At 39.2% G+C, this 20325-nt stretch overlaps 1 protein-coding gene across 1 annotated transcript in view; it reads right to left on the reverse strand.

The window, feature by feature from the left end:
- Positions 1-10609: 10609 nt before the first annotated feature.
- The window catches only part of LOC123759610 (uncharacterized), a 50509-nt gene continuing 40793 nt past the window's right edge, over positions 10610-20325 (reverse strand). The window contains 1 exon segment of the mRNA XM_045744741.2: positions 10610-15358. Within this exon segment, the coding sequence (XP_045600697.2) occupies positions 14433-15358 (926 nt within the window). The 3' untranslated portion in view covers positions 10610-14432.

Consider the following 20325-nt stretch of genomic DNA (forward strand, 5'->3'; position numbering starts at 1 on the left):
GGACTTGCTTAACTGTCTCAAGTGATCAGCTCATTAATCTATATTTACCTGAATTTACCTGAGGGACACTATTCTCGACGAGGATAAGAAGCTTGCGGCCCCCCTATCTGCCCTGATGATCTTTTTTATTTGTATTTGCAAACCCAGCAGAGTTTTGGCGTTTACGTTTTGGCATTATATATATATAATGATTGGTGCCATGGGCATTGCAACATTTAAAAGCATTCGTGTTCTGTAGTATATATATATATACTGTATAGTGTTACGGTAATCTCCTGCGTACTAACACATCATGCTATGTATATATGTACTCTCATAAACCCAATGTAACTTCTTGTGTATATATAAATAAATAAATTAATATCTGCATGAACCAACCTCGCTCAAGATTCAACATCAACAACAACAATACGTGCTCAAACGTATGTGTGTCTATAGACAGTTCACCTTCCCCTATCTACCCTACATACGCGAGAATACTGAAACGGTAATATGGGTATGAATAATGTATATAATAAAAATACCCCTCAAGCATCGCACTCAGACACCCGTCCACCAAGCCAACAACGGCCTAAACAATGAAAGGGTATAGTTAGTTTACTTCATTTATTATGCATCCCATACCCATCCTGTGGGCAGTAGGGGAAAGGGTTAAAGAGGCACATGATGGGCTCAGGAACTGAACCCCACAATTAATTTAGCCAAGCAAGTTACCATTTTTATGAGCTAGTTACAAAATTAAAATGCACATCGTCACATCAATAGTAGTTGACCAGACCACTCGGTAAAAGGTGAAGGGACGACGACGTTTCGGTCCGTCCTGGACCATTCTCAAGTCGATCAAGATTGGACACAATCGACTTGAGAATGGTCCCGGACGGACCGAAACGTCGTCGTCCCTTCACCTTCTAGTGTGTGGTCTGGTCAACATACTTCAGTCACGTTCAGATCAGATTCAGATTCAGATTCAGATGTTTATTCAGGTAAGGTATATACATACAAGTGATGTTACATTAATGGATTGATATATAGATAGAGCTAGTACATACAATGCCTAAAGCCACTATTACGCAATGCGTTTCGGGCAAGAAAAACATTAATATCTAGAACTTAATACTAATTGAGCATAAAGAATAAAAGATGTTGAGAACAAATACAAATAGATAAAAAAAAAAAGGGGGAACATGACTGAAAAAGCAGCACAAATACAATAGGTTGACAAACAGTGTTGATTACAAAAAAGAAAAAAAAAAGAAAATAACAGACATGGGTTGACAATAGAGGAGTGAGGTAGATTACAGGGAATTTATTAGGTAGTGTTTAGTTTTTATCTTAAACTGGTTGAGAGAGGGACAGTCTTTAACATGGTTGGGAAGGTCATTCCACATTCTGGGCCCCTTGATTTGCAGAGCATTTCTAGTTTGATTAAGACGTACTCTAGGAATATCAAAACTGTATTTATTTCTGGTGTGGTGCTCATGGGTTCTGTTACAACCTTCTATGAAGCTTTTAAGATCAGGATTGGCATTATAGTTTAGCGTTTTATATATGTATAATACACATGAGAGAATGTGCAGTGACTTAATATCTAACATATTAAGAGATTTGAGTAGGGGTACCGAGTGATGTCTGGGGCCAGAGTTGGATATTGTTCTAATAGCGGCTTTGTGTTGGGTAATTAGAGGACGTAAGTGATTTTGGGTAGTAGAACCCCAAGCACAAATACCATAGTTGAGATAAGGATAGATAAGGGAGTAATAGAGAGTCACCAGAGCAGGGCGTGGTACATAATATCTGATCTTAGAAAGAATGCCCACAGTTTTTGAAACTTTTTTTGATATATTTAGAATGTGTCCCTGGAAATTCAGCTTGTTGTCAATGAGAATGCCAAGGAATTTGCCATCTAATTTGTTACAAATTTGGGTATTGTTTATTTTGAGATTTATAAGACTAGAGGATTTATTGCCAAACAGAATATAGAAGGTTTTGTCAATGTTAAGGGTGAGTTTGTTGGCAGTTAGCCAATGATGGACTTTATTTAGCTCAGTATTTACTGTGGCATTTAGAGCAAGAGGGTCAGGACTGGAGTAAATGAAGGTTGTGTCGTCAGCAAATAGAATTGGTTTGAGGTGTTGGGAGGCATTTGGAAGGTCATTAATGTAGATGAGAAAGAGGAGAGGGCCAAGTATGCTGTGTTACGCTGTATGCTGTGTTACGTTATTGTGACTCATTGCCTGAACATCAATAGTAGGCTCGAGACCAACCACAAACAGTTTATAAATCTAGCCACTGACATATGTGGAGAACTAGTATCGCAATTTTATATGTATATCCTACACACTACCCAACGTGAAATTAAAATTACCGCCAACTCTCAACCACAGAAAACCAAAACACACGCACCAGTAACTAAGCGATCATGTGACGTCACCACAACATCCATTCCTCACCGGCTACGCGTCTTCCCGCAAGCCCGCTGGTACAATCCTCTCAAGATCATCCCCTATTGGACTCTAAGCCACACTTGGCTCCTTTCTCAAGCATCATGACAGACTCCACACCAAGAAACACCGCTCTAGACCACGACGAGGACATGGAGGATCAAGACCAGGTAAGAGAGGAGCACTCTTCCACACGCGACCAAGCCAGCCACACAGCTCAAGAAGCCAAAAAGAGACAGAAAACCGACGACAAAGTTCATGATGATGACTATGATTATTTCCGTGGAGACTACCGCGGCATGAAAGGCAGCCTGCAAAGTGTTACTTGGGAGGAGCTACTAGCAGGTGAAGATATTGAAGTCTCGTGGGAAAACTTTACAAAGATCATCTCTGATCTGGTCAAAAAATATGTGCCACAGAGGAAGAGTGAACCCAAAAAGGCAAAGTGGATGACAAAGACGGTGAAGAGAGCTATTACAACTAAATTCAACCTCTGGAAAAAGTATCGCATCACCAGGAACGACTCGGATTATGTGATATACAAAAAGGCATTAAATGCAGCCACACAGGAAATTAGATCAGCCAAAAGAGAATATGAAAGAAAACTTGCCCAAAACATCATGAGAGATCCCATGTCCTTTAATGCATATACAAGAACCAGAACCAAGACACAACTTATTGTAGGATCTGTGAAAGATGAGACAAAGGCAGTTATAACTGACAATAAAAGGGCAGGCGATGCTCTGAATAATTACTTTATTTCAATGTTCTCGGTGGAAAGCCCAGACAGCATCCCATCACCTAAAAAGTTATTTGAAGCAGGAGAAGATAATGAACTAAAGGATGTCCTCATCAAAGATGAGGTAATTAGGAAGAACATAGATGAATTAAAAGTCTCCAATGCTCCAGGAATGGATGGAATTCAGTCCAAAATGATAAAGGAACTGGCTGAAGAGCTGTGTTTACCACTAAAACTATTATTCAAAAAATCCTTAGCCCAAGGAAAAGTACCTCAAGATTGGAAATCTACCAATGTTACACCCATCCTCATGACGGGCAGAATTAGTGCAGTGGAAAACTACAGACCAATCAGCATAACTTCACAGATCTGCAAGCTCATGGAGAAAATTCTGAGAGAGAAAATTGTTCACCATCTCGCTACACACAGTCTTATAAAAACATCACAACAAGGCTTTGACAATAACATGTCCTGCTTGACGAACCTTCTCACATTCTTGGAAATGGTTGATAACTACCTAGAAAAAGGATCCCCAGTTGATGTGGCTTACATGGATTTCTCTAAGGCTTTTGATAAGATACCACATGATAGACTAGTCCAGAAACTACAAGCTCATGGAATTACTGGTAAAATTCTGGAATGGATTAAGCAGTGGTTGAAAAACAGAAAGCAAAGAGTCATTCTGAATGGAATAGAATCAGACTGGAAAAATGTTGACAGTGGGGTGCCTCATGGATCCATTTTAGGGCCAACACTTTTTGCAATATACATAAATGATATAGATGACAAAATTGCAAGCCATGTCATCAAATTTGCAGAGGATATAAAGAAACATGGGAAAGAGGGAAGTGAAAATGATATTACAGCATTGTTAAAGGAATTACATGAGCTCTACAACTGGTCAGAAGACTGGCGAATGCTCTTCAATATTTAATAATGCAAGAATTTACATGTAGGATAAGAGAGACACTTATGGTGTAATGGCTAGCATACTTGCCTCACAAATGGGAGTACCTAGGTTTGAATCCTGGGCAGAGCAAAGTGGTTGGGCACTTGTTTTACTCTGCTTGCTAGCCCACCTTAGTATGTTCTCGTATCCCATCAAAGTTTTCTTTTTAGAGTACAATATATACTAATTTAGCAGTCTTCTGATTACCTTATTTTACATATGGGACAAAAATATACAGTACAAAAAAAAATGCACTTCAGAATAATTGTCCACTAGGCAGTTAAAGCTTCTCGGCAAATAGCTGTTCTAAAACTCCTCCAAACCCTGGAAATAACCAAAGGAAGCTTTGGCTTCAAGAAAAAATGGTGATCCAGCTTTACAAATTCCATGTTCAACCTCAGACTGTAGTTTCCAAGTGTGGAGTTCTCTACAAAAAGATATTACAATACATGCTGTACTGTATCTTGTTGCTACCTTTTGATAATTATTTACATGAAATATTGTAAGGGCTCATTCAGCAAATGCAGTGAAAAAAAAAATCATTCCAGTACTCTTTAGACTCCTGATCTTGGAAAGACTGATGGCAGCAGAACTAACAGTTCTGCAAACAAGACACCAGGTGAGATTGTATTGAAACTTGAAATACCTGAGCAAGTTAGATAATGTTAAACCTGATAAATTCTATAAAAGTCCAGTATGACTGGCAGAAAGGGAAATAAATTGATACTTATCAATGGATCATCCTTACCCCACTTGCCTTGCAAGCAAAATGAAGTCATATATGTACAGGGAGGGGGTACTATGGTACTGATCATTGTTCTTGTCAGCAATTGCAGACCCAGTTGTAAATGGATTGGCAGATTGTACTCTGGGTACACAGGTACACGCCTTATTCCCAACCCAGGTTCTAATATATATATTTTTCTCAAATTACTGACTACCTTTGTAAGTTTATAGAAAACATGTTTTTTGTTTTGTTTTCATCTCATTGCACCGTTTCATTCTTCTCTTCAACTGCCATGGCCTGGAGGAAGTGTCTCATTACTATGCCCTATGCCACTTTCTGCGAACCACTCACAAATGTCTGTAGACCGAATGGCTTACATCTGTAGAGTGCCCTACTGGTTCATAGGATTCTTCACCTGCACTTGATCAGCGTGATTTTTCACCTATTCTTGAGTGAAGGGATTCTCCACCTACGGCTGTATCAATGATTCTACACCTATGCCTGGAGCGATGGGATTCTTTACCTGTGCCTGGGTCGACAGGATTCTACACCTCTGCCTGGATCGATGGGATTTTTCGCCCTATGCCTGGATATAGGATTCTACACCTGTGCCTGGGTTGACGGGATTCTACACCTCTGCCTGGATCGATGGGATTCATTCACCTATGCCTGGATCGATGGATTCTTCACCTATGCCTGGATCAATGGGATGATTCACTCACCCTGGATTATGCCTAAATTGATGGGATTCTTCACTTACTCCTGGATTGCTGGGATTCGTCACATATACCTGGACAGGTTCAGATGCTTTACTTGTGCTTGCATCGCTGGCATTCTTCACCTATGCATGGATGGCTCAGATTCTTCACCTGATTCTTCAGCTACGCCTGGATCGAAGGGATTCTTCACCCTTGCCTGAATTGATGGGATTCTACACCTATGCCTGGATCGATGGGATTCTTCACCTACACCTATGTCTTGATTGCTGGGATTCTTCACCCATACCTGGATTGATGGGGTAAACAGAGAATTGTGCTGTATCATCCCCCTAACATACAATTATTTATATATATTTTAATGAAAAGTACTGTAATATTTTTGTGTCAGACTACTGGACATTGGCCTAGATAGATCAGGGGGGCCATAAAGAGCTAGACTTGACTGCATAATTATCTCTGGTAAGCACCATTGGTCCTGTATGCTACTTACACCCTAGTTCCACGTTGTTTGAAGATGTTGATGGTTCTCCACTCCCTTGCCCATCTGATCTATGCCACGCCTCTTAACGGAGCAAGTAGTATCTCAAGGAATCGGTGCCGACTTTCCACCAGTGGGCTTACAGTACCAGTACTCCTGCCTCCAGTGTCAGTGTGCCAGGACTTTTCAACTAACCCAGCCTCCAAAAGTTACAGTAATTATAGCTACTATTTGTTAAAAAATGGACTGTTCGATCCCCCAAAAAGTTCACATTTTGAACTACATATTGGATTACCCAAATACAGTAGTTTGCTAAAGAAATGGAACAGTAACTAAAGAACCCTGCCTATCTTATCCTAGGGCTAAATAAGTTGTCAGGCCTAATCTAATTCATATATTTGATGTACTAGGTCTATGCAAGTTTTGGTTTTGGCTTTTTCTTTAAGTGTCCTTTACAAAAATAACAGTTGAACATATGAAAAACTGTTGTAGCCAACAAAGTTCACAAACCTATGTTGGTTGCAACAGTCCATTTTTGTATGTATATTTAACCCAATAGTTGCCATAAGTAGTGTACTATCATTTCTGGGGGAATGGGTTGTATCAGCACATGAAGAGAACCAGCAACAGTTTCCACTGTGCTCTGTCAGGTTTGAGGTGGTCATTGCACCATACTGGGCCACACCAATCTCCCATGTCTACCAGTTCATCAGATGGCTTGAAGTGGCACCTCTTGGTGGACACCACAGTGAACTGTTTCTTGCCTACCTCCACAGCTGGGTCTCTCAATTTGCCATGCACTTCATTTTCACTGACCACATCCACCAGTCTGAAGGACCTCTCACAATTCCTCAGCATTGTGGATTACCATCCGGAGTCCAATGGCAGAGCTATTCTATCTGTAGTTGAAGGCTATTCTCGAGCTCAAACACCCAGAGGCTTTACTAGGCAACCTACCCCAGTTCCTCCTTGGTATCCTGATCTGCAACAAAGGAAGACAGTAGATTCTCAGCAGCACACCTTACCTATGGATCCACCCTCCAGTTTCCTGGGAAGTCATCTTCCAAGCACCTTTTCCTACATTGTTGGACCAGGATGCTGTTCTCCACAGCCTGAAGTCTGCACCATGATAATATAGATGTCCCCAGATTTACCTCTTTGACCAATGACCATGTTTTCTACCCAACAGGTTCCTTGGCTGTTGATGCCGTACCTACTATGACCTATGCCGTTTCTCTTTCCAGCAGTGCCACTGCTGAACCTTGCTCTTCTTCCCTCAGCACTTCTTAGCCACTTGTACTAGGACCACCACCTGTTGGCCCTGATGCCCTCTGCCTTGCCTGTGGACCTTGGGAATGATAATGTTGACATTCAGCCTGGAGTGTTTGAAGACATTGGCAGACTACAGAATTAACTGACCAGTTTGTCTCCTACTGTACACAACTGTACACCTTGCACACAAATCAAAAGGAGGTACAGTACGTCTGTCTACAGTGAAATAGTAAATCAACACCTGCCATTCCCTGTGGGCGACCAGTGGTGGTGTGTGTCTTCCGGTATTTGCCCTGAGCTGATCCTGGTCTCATCTATATAAGAAACTTGCCTACGAGATGGAAACATTACATCTTCACACTCGACTGCAGATCATCTATCTTCTTCACTCCATTTAGAAATGCCTCTAACCTCACCACCAGCTCAGGATTCAGCTATGACCTTTAAAAACATTACTGATAGTTTTGTAATTAAATAGAGAATATATATTATTAATTACCATATGTCTTGTTATTTTAAAGAATTATTTTAACTGTCTATGCTCATTTTGATTTTAATATGTTGAAGAATTTAACATCACCTAGACATCATAGACTACATCAGTATTAATGAAACATTATATAGTTCATATTACTACTTTCAAAAAGTTACAATACATGAGAGTCCTCCAAATGTCCAAAAAAAATTCCATTCTTTAGTCAATAAAACACCTATTTTAACAAGTTTTTAATATTCCCTCATTTTCCAGCCATGAGTACATGAAGTTCAGAATGCTTGGGATTTTCACTAAAACAAGAATAATCTAATCCTAAAAGCTAAAATACAGTATAAGAATCTAGTGTGTGTGTGTGTGTGTGTGTGTGTGGGTGGCCAGTACGCTACAACGTCCATACACACGGTGTGGACGTTGCAGAAATTGTGCAAGTTAGAGAAAGCAATAACTGATTGCAACAATTCGGTAGAGATAAGATGCTATGTTTCAACATACAAGCTATACTTGGGGACAGACAAAAGGCACGAGAGCCGAGGCATAACCCAGTATGGTGTAGAGCATCCAGGCTGATGAAGGGTCGAAGGAGAGGTGGGGGCAGTCATAATCGAGTTTAGACAGTATGAGAGAGGAGTGCAAAGGGTAGTGTGCATCTACCAGCTACCCAGGAAGTATGGTCCAAGACTAAGTTAAAAGCCTTAGAACATTCAACTCGGAAGTGAAAGATATGAAGCAGACCAAAACAAATGGGAGTAAAAAATCAGTGCCAAAAGCTTAGTAGTAACTTATACAGATTACCATAAGTGACAATAGGGGATGAGCAACAACATGCCTCAGCGTAAAAGCCATGGCACAAGTCTTAACTATAGAAAACTTGAAGCAATGATTATTTGCCCAAGGACGACATGTTATCAATAGCAAGTTTGAGCTGGTGTTGGAGAAAAGGGTTATCACCACCACGACAGCAGAGAGCGAGATCAACAACACAGTGCTGAGAAATTCCAAGAACCACACGAGACGTACATAAGACATACATTCAAATTGTTTGTACACAGAACTTGTCAGGGTAATGGGGCAAAAACCCTTAGTAGTAATCCCTTGATTGCCTGATTTATGGATGGGAAGACTTCCACTGTGAAGGTGCTAATCTCCGGGAATAGGCGGTACATATAGGATTTGGTCAGAACTCAAGCCAGTCCTCAGGGACTGATGTTGCCTCCCAAATATGTTTATAGATATTCAGCAAATACTGAAAGATGCACTGAGGGGAAATAACAAAGCATCTCATAGTTAATGTTGCCTGAGCCTGCAACAGCAAAACTGCACAGGGATGGGGCAGACTGGAGTTCAGAGGGAGAGAAGAAATTGTTACAGGGAAGCTGCGAGTGCAAAAGTCCAAGGTGAATGCAAGACTGAATAAGGGGAATTATTATTATTATACGAATAATAATACTGTGTTTACAATTAACCAAAGTAGGAAAACAATGAGTACCAGAGCTAGCGGCTGAAAAGTGCAAACCTAATTTATTCATGACAAACATGGGAGCTGCTACAATAGAGAATAAGTAGAGAGGATATGTCCAGAACAAATATACCTATAATCTTAGATTTTCTTTCAAATTTGAGGGAGATTGGTGTTAACAGTAATGGTGGAGATGTAAGATTTCCAACTCACATTTTGCTATGCAGATGGACCTATGGGTCACTACAAATGCCTTACAAAACAAACTAAAAGATTCGTGCGTTTGTTGGAGTTGATGTCTTTTTCCAGGCTGCACACTTACAGTGTACAGCCCAAACACAGTCCAAATTCCACCAGAGAATGCACTTCTGCATGATGGGAGGTATAGCAAGGAACAACATTGAAGGCAGCATCTTAATAAAGTACAGTACATGTATAGTGAAAAAGAAGAGCGTGAGAAGCAGATTGGACAGTTTGGGAAGAGCAGCATGAGAGGGTGAAAAGACTCCAGTCCACTTTATTAAACTACCACCAAGGGAAAGAGTGGACGGTGGAAAAAACTAGTATCAAATGTAATGAAATGCCAATTTCTGTGTGAGCCCCAGTGGCTTCCCGAAGCTATATCCCGAGATAGTACCATCTACTAGGTCGCATCAGCTGTATTGTTCTATAGGCCTACTGGGGCTCCAGACCTGGGCTGTGACATTTGTTTTTTGCCACCTCACAGGGAAAAGACAATGAGAAAGGGAGCGAGTTGAAACACTACAACTGGATTCAAAAGGAAACCAAAGTTTTGAAACCCAACTAAAGAACTTCCAGCTATGTAAACAATTGAATTTTCTCGGAACTAATGCAAGCTCACTTGGCCCACCATCAGTTTGCCACCACTCCCTGTGCTTCTGAGGGGGGGAAGGGGAGGCCAGGTTCTGGTCCCCCAGTAGGCCTGTAGAACTCCACAGCTGCTGCAACCTGGCATCTCCGTAGGGTGCAGTCGCACCTCCACAGATCTCCAGTATCAGCTGTTGATACTGGTAATGACTCAAAAGGGCCACCACTTTCGGGCTATTCATGCCCGTGCCACCTTTTGGGTGGCATAATCAATCTACCTGGCAGATAGTATCATCTCAGTGTAGAGCTTCAAGGACCCAAAAGGGGCTTCTCCAAGAAAAGAAAATATGTCCTAATTCACAAAGCAAGTCAAACATTTGTTTTTGCTCTTTCCAAAGTGGGAATACTACTACTGCATACTGTAATATTATTTTAGTGTTAAATTTTATCTTTTTTAATATATAAGGTTCCATAATAAATGTATATTAAAATAAAAATGCAATATACAGAATTTAACAATTTATTTAACCATTTTGTTAATAACATTATGCAGTGTTTATACTCAAATTATCTTTCTATAATTAAATTATTTAAAAAAAAAGTTACTGTCATCATAAATTAATTCTCATAGCTTGAAGGTTATACTGACAAATATGTTTAAGTATTTTTCTTTTGTAATGTGTAAATACAGCTAAATCAATTAAAGATTATCACCAACAATGTATTTTTTAAAATGGAAGAAAATGTGGATGGAATGGAGAGGGAGAGCGCACTGATATATACAAATGTAGAAGGCAGGAATGTGTTCCGATATACAGATGGCGAAGGCAGGAAGGGAACTCAGGAGAAAGTGCCAAGCCACCATGAATATATAGCACTTCAAAGGGATCAGTTTAAGGATTTGGGATGGGGGGAAGAAATGGAGCCCAACCACTTGGACAGTTGGGATTGAACGCCGAACTGCATGAAGCGAGACTGTCGCTCTACTGTCCAGCCCAAGTGCTTCACTGAAGGGTTGGAGGGAATGGCAGGAGAGAATTACAATATACAGATGAAGAAGACAGGAGAATGTTGGGATATACAAATGGGAAAGGCAGGAGAGAAAGAGCTGGGATACACAGATGGGGATGTCAGGAGAGAGTCAGGATACACAGATGGGGAAGGCGAGAGATGGGATATACAGATGGGGAAAGGAGGAGAGCAGCTAGGAAACCTACAGACTACAATATAAAAGGAAATAAACATTAAAACATATTTATGTGGTGAAAATAAAGATTGAACTGAAATATGAGACACACTATGGACTAAAGTATGAAAAATAAGTGGTAATGGAAAGCAAAGAGGATGATCAAGTTCTATATTGGACAGCACTACCTCTGCTGGCTAGGAGTGCCTGCTTTGACAAACAGCTTCCACTTACCTGAATTAAAATGAGGCTGGAAATCTCGACACAAGGATACGCTACACCTAGCACACATTCCCTGCATATTTATGTCATTGTGACTAAAAAAGGAGCAGTCATGATTTCAATTATGTCTAAGATATGTGTATAACAATTTACAACAGAGTGAGAAGATAAGCTTAATGACAAAATATGTAATATATGACTAAAATAAATATAGAACTAATATTTAAACAATTAAATACATAATATTGACTTTTGAGACTAATCGAGTATGATACAATGAATAGGGAATACAACAAATAAATTCGGTGCAAAAGAATGCATGATATCCATTATATTAACTTATTAATATGACCAGCAAAATACAGGGATGTACAACCCAGATCCTTATATTAATACGGAAATGATGACCAGCAGTGAAAAATATGATACTGCAAGATAAGAGAGGATTGGTAAAATATTAATACAGTATTGCACAGGCAAACACAATCTATAACCGACTAAAATTACAAACCAATTGATCTTTTAACTACTGGCGACTACTAAGGAGCAGAGCTGCCTCATTCACTAATCCTTTAAATATTAAGACAAGAAATCATTGATGTTTACTGCCGTGAAAAATAATTGGTATTATGGTGAGGATTTCCAAAAACTAAAATATAACCCAAGCCCCCAAGCTTGTGGATCTATCATATTTATCATAAATTTCAACGACAATGTTTTGCCTTTTATAAATATGAAGTGTAGGTTATATATTCTTCTACATCATGTAGTCACCTTTATCAGTATGGAGTTCCTTAAATAATCATTATAAGACACAGATTTATTAGTTTTCCTGTAACTCTTTCACAATGAAAAATTTATTTTGTATCACTTCAACAATATGCACTGCATCCTTTCTCATACCAAGCATATCACATATGGTAATCATCCATCAATCAGATAATATACAAATATTCTATTCACATGTACGGGAGTTAATAAGATGAACATCTTATATTAGACAAAATCCTCATGCATTCCTATTACTTTGTGATTTAATAAATGAATCTGTTGGATTGATGCATATTTTTAAGGCTGAAGTCTAAATTTCAAAATCAGTCCTCATCATTGCTGAAACCTGTCCACAAAACTTTAATTTAAAGTAAATAATCTTTTATCCTTGAGAATTTTATAATGAATATGTCTTATCACAAACAAGAAAGGTGCAACAAGTACGAGGACTGACGAGAAACACTTAAAATTATAGCAGCATCTTATCCATCGACACTTAGATGAGTCAACTACTACTTCACACTACATTTCTAGTTCAGGGACTCAACTCTTCAATTTTGGTCAGGCATCCGATATCGCTTAACTATTTTCTGGCTTATCATAATAAAAAAAGCAAAATAACTTGCTTGCATGGTCTGAGTATCAATCAAGAAGCCAGGAAATATCAAGTGATGTATTTTACATATTAGAGTAGATACAAAATACAGCCAAACTATAATAATATACAATATGATACAAGTTAATCTCATAATATGCTACTTAAAATTACCTTTGCATAATAAGGGAATGCAGTGAGTTATAATACTGATTCAAAAGAAAGTAAAAATATACAAATAAGTTCAGTACAAGAAAATAAACGGTTATGTTTCATAGTAAAAGAGACAACAAACATAATTGTTCATCTCCGAGTCAGACTAACAAAACTATTACAGATTACAGTATTGGTATCGGGACTCGTCAGCACGTAAAGATTATACAAAATTTTCTGCTCACAGGCACCAATCATCAGTTTTGTGCACAGCAGTTGTTCTTTCCAAATCTGTGCTCTTTGTAAACAGATATATACAAATACTTACATTTTCATTCACACTATAATTTCGGCACCAGGACAAATTCTACAAAATAAATACTAATCAACACAAACGAGCCTAGGGATGAGCATTTTGTGGCCTGCCTTACCTAGGTCACACACAGGTGAATGTTTGGATCCCTCAGCATGTGTAATTATTGCACACCACCAGTCTTGACACACACTATCCAATCAGCCAATATTTTTCTTTTAACATAAAACAATAAAAAGTCAATGATTCCCAGCTGAAAGATATTTTAATATGTATCTGATCTAAATTCTTCAGCTGAAAATATTATGAATCCACTAAAATAAACCACTCAACATGTGTTTAACATCATTTGACTGAATGGCTACAAAATATGTAACAGCCTGAAAGATAATCAACGTGTTTGCTGTATTGCATTCCTACAGCGTGACATATTTACATCACATTTGGAATGTTAGTTTTGCAACAAAAAGATATTCATGATTTATGCTCTAAAACAAGGAAACAAAATAGTTATTAACTGACAAACAGCAGACCTATAAAAAATAAAGTTTATTAACCTTGATTGATACAATTAATATCAATTAGACTGACAAGATAACAATTATGTTCTATTCAAAGGTAGTATGGTTTAGGCAGTCAGGGAAAAGATGGGTCTTAAGTGTTAGTCCTCCAGCAGCTACTGGCCAATCACCGAGGCAAAGTAGAAACAAGGAAGACTAGAAGAGCAGTCATACAAAAATATGCTAGAATTGACTCTGTAATCAATGGGACTGACACTTGCAATTAGAAACACCAATTCTATTAAGTACACTTACTAATAAAGAGCTTAATGCTCACATACACCAATGCGCAACATGACTTGGACTTCTCTCTGCTCTGGGCAAAACCATTTATTGGTATACATTTGTGACTTCCATAATAATGATACTATTAAAAATTGTATGGCTCATTTAGTCATTTTACATTGTAATAGTGTTTAACTATCATGTGTACTATGTGACTATTATTCCAATATACTAATACATATAAGCTGTACATACTACTAACCAAGCTCTGAGTGTAAAGCTCCCTAACACTGAACTTGTACTTATAGTAGTCCCTCATTGTACTCTGGACTGTCAAGAGTGATGGGCCGTGACCGCGACGTCTCCAACCTGGGTAATGTTGGAGAAATCGACGATGAGTAAGTTCTGGATTGTTGGGTAAAATCCTGTGTGAAACTGAAATCTTGAAGTGTGGTAGAAAGATCATCGGAAGAAATGTCCAAAGGCGAAGAAAAGTGATGTACAGTTGTACGGTCCAGTGAATTGGAAAAATTTCTTGGAGAGCTGTTTGGGGTTGAGGAATGATCTCTTGGGGAAGACAGAGAATCGTCTGCATCCACATGAATCATTATTTTATTGGGATCCTTAGAACTAGTGTTAATAAACTTGAGTTCCTCAACAGGAGGAGATTTTGAGATTTGAGTTTTAAGGATTACCGTTTCTGTGTTCCCTGAGTATGGTACAAAGATTCTCACAGTATCCGGTGTCTCAGTAGCTTTTGGAGTGGCAGGCTCAGATAGTAGGGCCTCCTTGTCCTGTAAAGTGGTCTGACTGACAGACAAACAAGACGGTCGTGGGGTGGATGGGCTGTGGGATGGACTGCCCAATATTCCATTGTGGACAACCTCACCTTCACTCTGTATCGATCGTGTATCACCATGTAAATCACCATTTGTTTGATGTGGTAGTGATTGTGATGGTGAATGACTATTAGAGTGTCTGAATTTTTCTGTTGGAGATCTTGGTGATCGTACCGATTGCACTGAGTGTGTGTCAGGAGATATGAGTGAACGGCCGGACTGAATGGAAGCTGCGTCAATATCCCCTCGTCTGGCCAATGTAACTGATGAAAGCGTTGACAAGTCTGCAGCCGATGTAAGGGATGTGTTTGCAAGGGAGGCTCTGGAACCTCCTACTCCGCCTAGGCTGCTTACTTCATCAATGCTGCACTCCAGTGAATACCTTGACCCTGTAGCCACAGCCATCACATTATAAAAACATTTATGTACATGATAATTAAAATAAACACATTAAATATGATTTTAAGGCAATTCATAACCATACTAGCACGAGAAAAACTAAAATTGGTATTAAGCATGGTGAAACACTACTGTATTTTCTGAGCTAGTCCCTTGGTCCACAAGAACAATAACACTTAAACTTCTTATAACCTTCCCATACAGGTCTGATAAGGATCTTAGATACTAGTCTTACCAAGGATAAAGGTAAAACAGATATACAATGGCGAATCTAACTTGTGCCACTACATAGGAGCCAGCCTGCTATTGTTTAGCATAATCCATTGCAGAAAGCTATGTACTTTCAAAACACCCTTGGAAACAAGAATTAGTGCTCTGAACAGTAATTACAAACTGAGCTACCCTCTGCCATCTCTAGAGGGCAACATCCTATATGTAAACAGAGTGGCAAGGAAGTACATCTGCACTTTCAGCCAAGCCCACCCAAACAAGCTCAATGAATACAGGATAAAATGTATAGGAATGGAAGAATCTGAGGGACCAGATAAGACAGCAAAGTTAAACTATGCTGAACATGCTGCTACTTAACTAAGGCGACGACTTAAATCATCTCCCCACATTGAATGAAGGGCAAAAAATAAGAAACAAATGTGTTAAGACAAGTTGAACTCGGCTGAACATCAATGAAGATGAGAGAGGTACCTCTTGTTGACTTGCCCACGCATTTCACAGCCACAGACAAAGGAAATGCAGGTCTACACATTAATGACATGGATGATGTACACTGTCGAGGAATCTTGCAGTGAAAAGATCCTGTTTGAACTTCATAAACAAAAGACCTGCAGTCAGACATCAGTATTAGAAAAGGAAACCAGAAACCGTAGGCTGAAAAACAGAGGCGAGAAAATTCCAAGATACCGGAACATCAACACTACTGGACAAAGGACAAACAACCAAAAGGCTAAACCGAAGAAGAGCACCAATCATGGGCAAAATGCAGGGGAAGGCCAAAGCTGAAGAGACAGAACCACAACTCTGTAGAACCAAAAGGCATTCTTGGATCACACCCTCACTAAGGCATGTGATCCAAGAATGCACCAGGAAACCTGAGGATCTCTAGGAGAGATGGCAGGAACAAATAATTTCCCAGTTATCATGCACGGGGGGGGAGGGGGTGATGCCAACTTAGGGTACTGAGATGAACTCCAAGGAATTCTGGGAACTCTCCCAATGGTCTAAGGGAATCACTGGAGAAACTAGGGGTACAATCTCTCAATCCCAGAGACCCGGGATTCTTACCCAGATTTCTAGGGTACTCTCCCAGGAAACAGGGGCACCCTACCACGTGATAGTATATTTTATCATAGAACTTGAGATTGATCAATGAAACAAAGATGAGGCACCTGGAGATTCGAGGTACACACCCAGAGATCCATGGTTCACTTTGCAGGGTTTTAGGGTACTAACTCATGGATCTGGAGGGTACTCTTGGGAATCTTGGGCATTCTCTCAAGTATTCAGAGTACTCTTCCATGGATACAGGCCACTCTCCTAGGAAACAATCTCAGGATTCAAAGTAGTTCGGGATACAAGCAGAAATTCATCTGCATAGAGTATGACCCCATGTGAAAACACATCTCCTGAAGCTGAACTACCGGAACACAGAAGGACTCAGAATGGGATCAGGTTGGTTTAACATGAACCCAGGCTGTCCAGAACCATGGATTGAGTGGTTACATAAGGTTAGAAGTTTAATGTAATTAATAATGGTTCTCAACCTCAATAGAAATGGGGGAGGGAGGGAATTATCAGGGAAAAGCACAAAACCATTACAACTATATAGCACTTGGAAAGGGTCAGGATAAGGATTTAGGATGGGATGAGGGAAAAGAATGGTGAGCAACCACTGGGACAGTCAGGAATTGAATGTCGACCTGCATGAAGCAAGACCGTAGCTCTACCATCCAGCCCAAGTGGTTGGGAATAATACCAAAACTAGAGGAAAAAATAATTATCTCCCACTAATACCGGATCAGACACATTACACCGAACACAGTGGTACCAACTCCAGAAATGAGTAGGATGGACTAGTAGCTTGGGGTCCAAGAAGAGGCAATAAGGTATACCCGTAGAAGATTGAACATACTGTACATGTCACACACATTCACAAACAAGAGTGGTAGATGGTTAAAACAAGTTAGGTGAGAAGGTGGTAGTGGCCAAAACCGTCAGTAATTTCAAAGCGTTGTATGACAGTGCTGGGAAGATGGGACACCACGAGCGTAGCTCTTATCCTGCAACTACACTTAGGTAATTACACATCAATGATAGGAGGCTGCAACTTTGCCCTGTTGCTGTCCAAATTGGACTAAATGAGAGGCCAGCTGTGAGAACAGATAAGAATTCATAAATGCGAACAAACCCTAAGGAAGTGAGAAGTGCTGAAGAGCCATACAGATTACTACCAGCTCTACACATTGATGCGAAGAGACATCAATTCCGGAGACCAATATCCTTGTACGGAGTGAAGAAGAGGCAAAACCAATCTCAATTCCATGCTGAAGGCAGGGATGCCAGATGTGAGTTGCTGGAAGTCACGAGCTGCATTTTGAAATTAAATGAATTTAACTTGTTATGTCTTGCATCTGTTTGCTTAACCAATTAAAACCTTCCTTCAAAATGTAATTAGAGGTCGCACAATAAATTTGTCCCTATTAAATTTACTGATAATTTTCTTGTCTCCCCTTGACATTCTGCCAATCACCACCATTGCTACACCATGAAATAAGTCTTCAGCAATTATGTAGTCAACAAGCAGACCAAAGACTTTTGAAAGTAATTTTCTTTTCCAAATTTCTTTAGTTTCACTCTACATTTTTGTACCCTGGGACACCACCCACATAACCTGCTCAAGTACACACACAGATCACACTAACGTGATGCATCAAATGAACAAATCCACAAGGGCCGTGACGAGGATTCGAACCTGCGTCCAGTGTCTGGGAGCATCCCAGACGCTGCCTTAATCGACTGAGCTACGACTGCTCAAGTATACTATGTAGAGGCGTGCTAAGAACCCCCTGGAATCCTATCAGGAAAGGTTTATCAGCTCGCTGAGGTGATTGTGCGCGCATGGGGGCTGTAATGCAGTAATATATATATGCTCTTCAAGGATTGATACAAGTACCACCTTAAGAAAAAATCGAACATAAAAAATACATATATATTTTAAATGTTAATTAAATAACATTATACTGAACAACTTACATGACATATAAACATATACTGTACCTGCTAATGTCAACCAAATACAGCATTTGAAAAATATAGAAATCCCTTACTACTAAACATTCTATATTCACACATTCAGCTATCTAAGGTACAATACAAAAATATTAAAATATTTGACAAAACACAACAATGTGTATCTTTAAGATACCTTATTTACATCATGCTTGGAAGTGTTGTACTGAAGATAAATCAATATACTCTAAGCATTTCACAAATACAAATTATATATATCTATCGAGTTGTCTGCTAATTACACCCAGAAATCTGAAAGCAAACTAAACTCCAAATGTTCGATAATGCTAGCTGCTTTAAATAATTTGCCACTACAATTACACGAAACATCTACACACACATATTTTTCATGCTTTATTATTTGCCTTTTGTATGTTGCACTACGGAAGACAATTGGGACAGGTTTGGCCATAAAATAATGTAATCTAGCAATGCACATCAATTAATTTCTTTGAGACCAAGTACAGTACATATCTGAATTGCCACATCATAATGCTTTATTTTAGCCATGTTGCCTAGCTGTCTGTCTGTGTATATATATGTATGTACTGACCTAGTTATATGTATGTATGTATGTATACACATACAGTATATACATATAGCCAAGCTGCATTACCTAGTAATATCATTAGTTTTTTCCCTGCATTATGATGTTGATCACAGAAGCTTTTCTAATGCATACATTATATACCGACTATATTTTAAATTCAAGATCAATTTAACAGACCAGACCAGAACTAATGCACCAGGAATCCAAATCCAGATGGCTGGGAAAGGAATACAGGAATAAAGCTTGCACACACAAGACTGCCTGGAAGCCCAAACTGACCAGTCGTTGATGTAGGCCCTAACAGACATCTGAAATATGCGGCTTGGTGAGGAACCTTCCCCTCCCCTCCTCCCAGGTGCTGAACTACCATGAACCCTTAGGAGCCAGAACCAAGCCAAAGAGGCAAACCAGGAAATGAAGTCTAACCAATCCCCTGAAACTTGGATGAAACATGATGGAGCAGAATGCATCACAGAGAGGTCCGTAGACATTAACTAAGAAAAGACTGCCTGGTACACCAACTGGAGCTACCATTTATACTACTACTAAGCCTACTCTCTGTCTCCCTCCTATAACACTATCCCTAACACAAGTGTCATTAAAGAAAATAATTGAAAGATATATTGCTAGGTTACAGTATGACTCTCTTTAAGGTACACATTTGCTGCTGAACATCTCCATACCCAACTAGGCTGGATATTTATCATTTATTTTGTTTTCATTTTAAAATACAACAAGGATATTAAATATTTTTTTGTAAAAGAAGCTTTTGCGATCAAACTAACATTTGAGGTACTGTATAGGACAGCTGCAAGTTGAAATATTATGCAACATAATCACATACTCGCCACTTTTCTCTAGTCAAGCTGATCATCACTGAAGGTTATCACAAATATATTTAATATCATGCGTTTTCTTTCATCATTATGATCACAATAATTTATACTGTACACTATGTAATAAATGTTCTGTTGAGAGAGTTCATTATTTAGCATTTAAATATGAGAAACCAAATTAACTGAAAATATCATTCATTTAAGCAAAGCTTAACTCATCTTTATGTCTGCTTTTTTGACACTCATATTTTTGTAAGTGAATATGATA

Source organism: Procambarus clarkii, chromosome 8, assembly GCF_040958095.1.
Source record: "Procambarus clarkii isolate CNS0578487 chromosome 8, FALCON_Pclarkii_2.0, whole genome shotgun sequence".
NCBI classification, from domain to species: domain Eukaryota; kingdom Metazoa; phylum Arthropoda; class Malacostraca; order Decapoda; family Cambaridae; genus Procambarus; species Procambarus clarkii.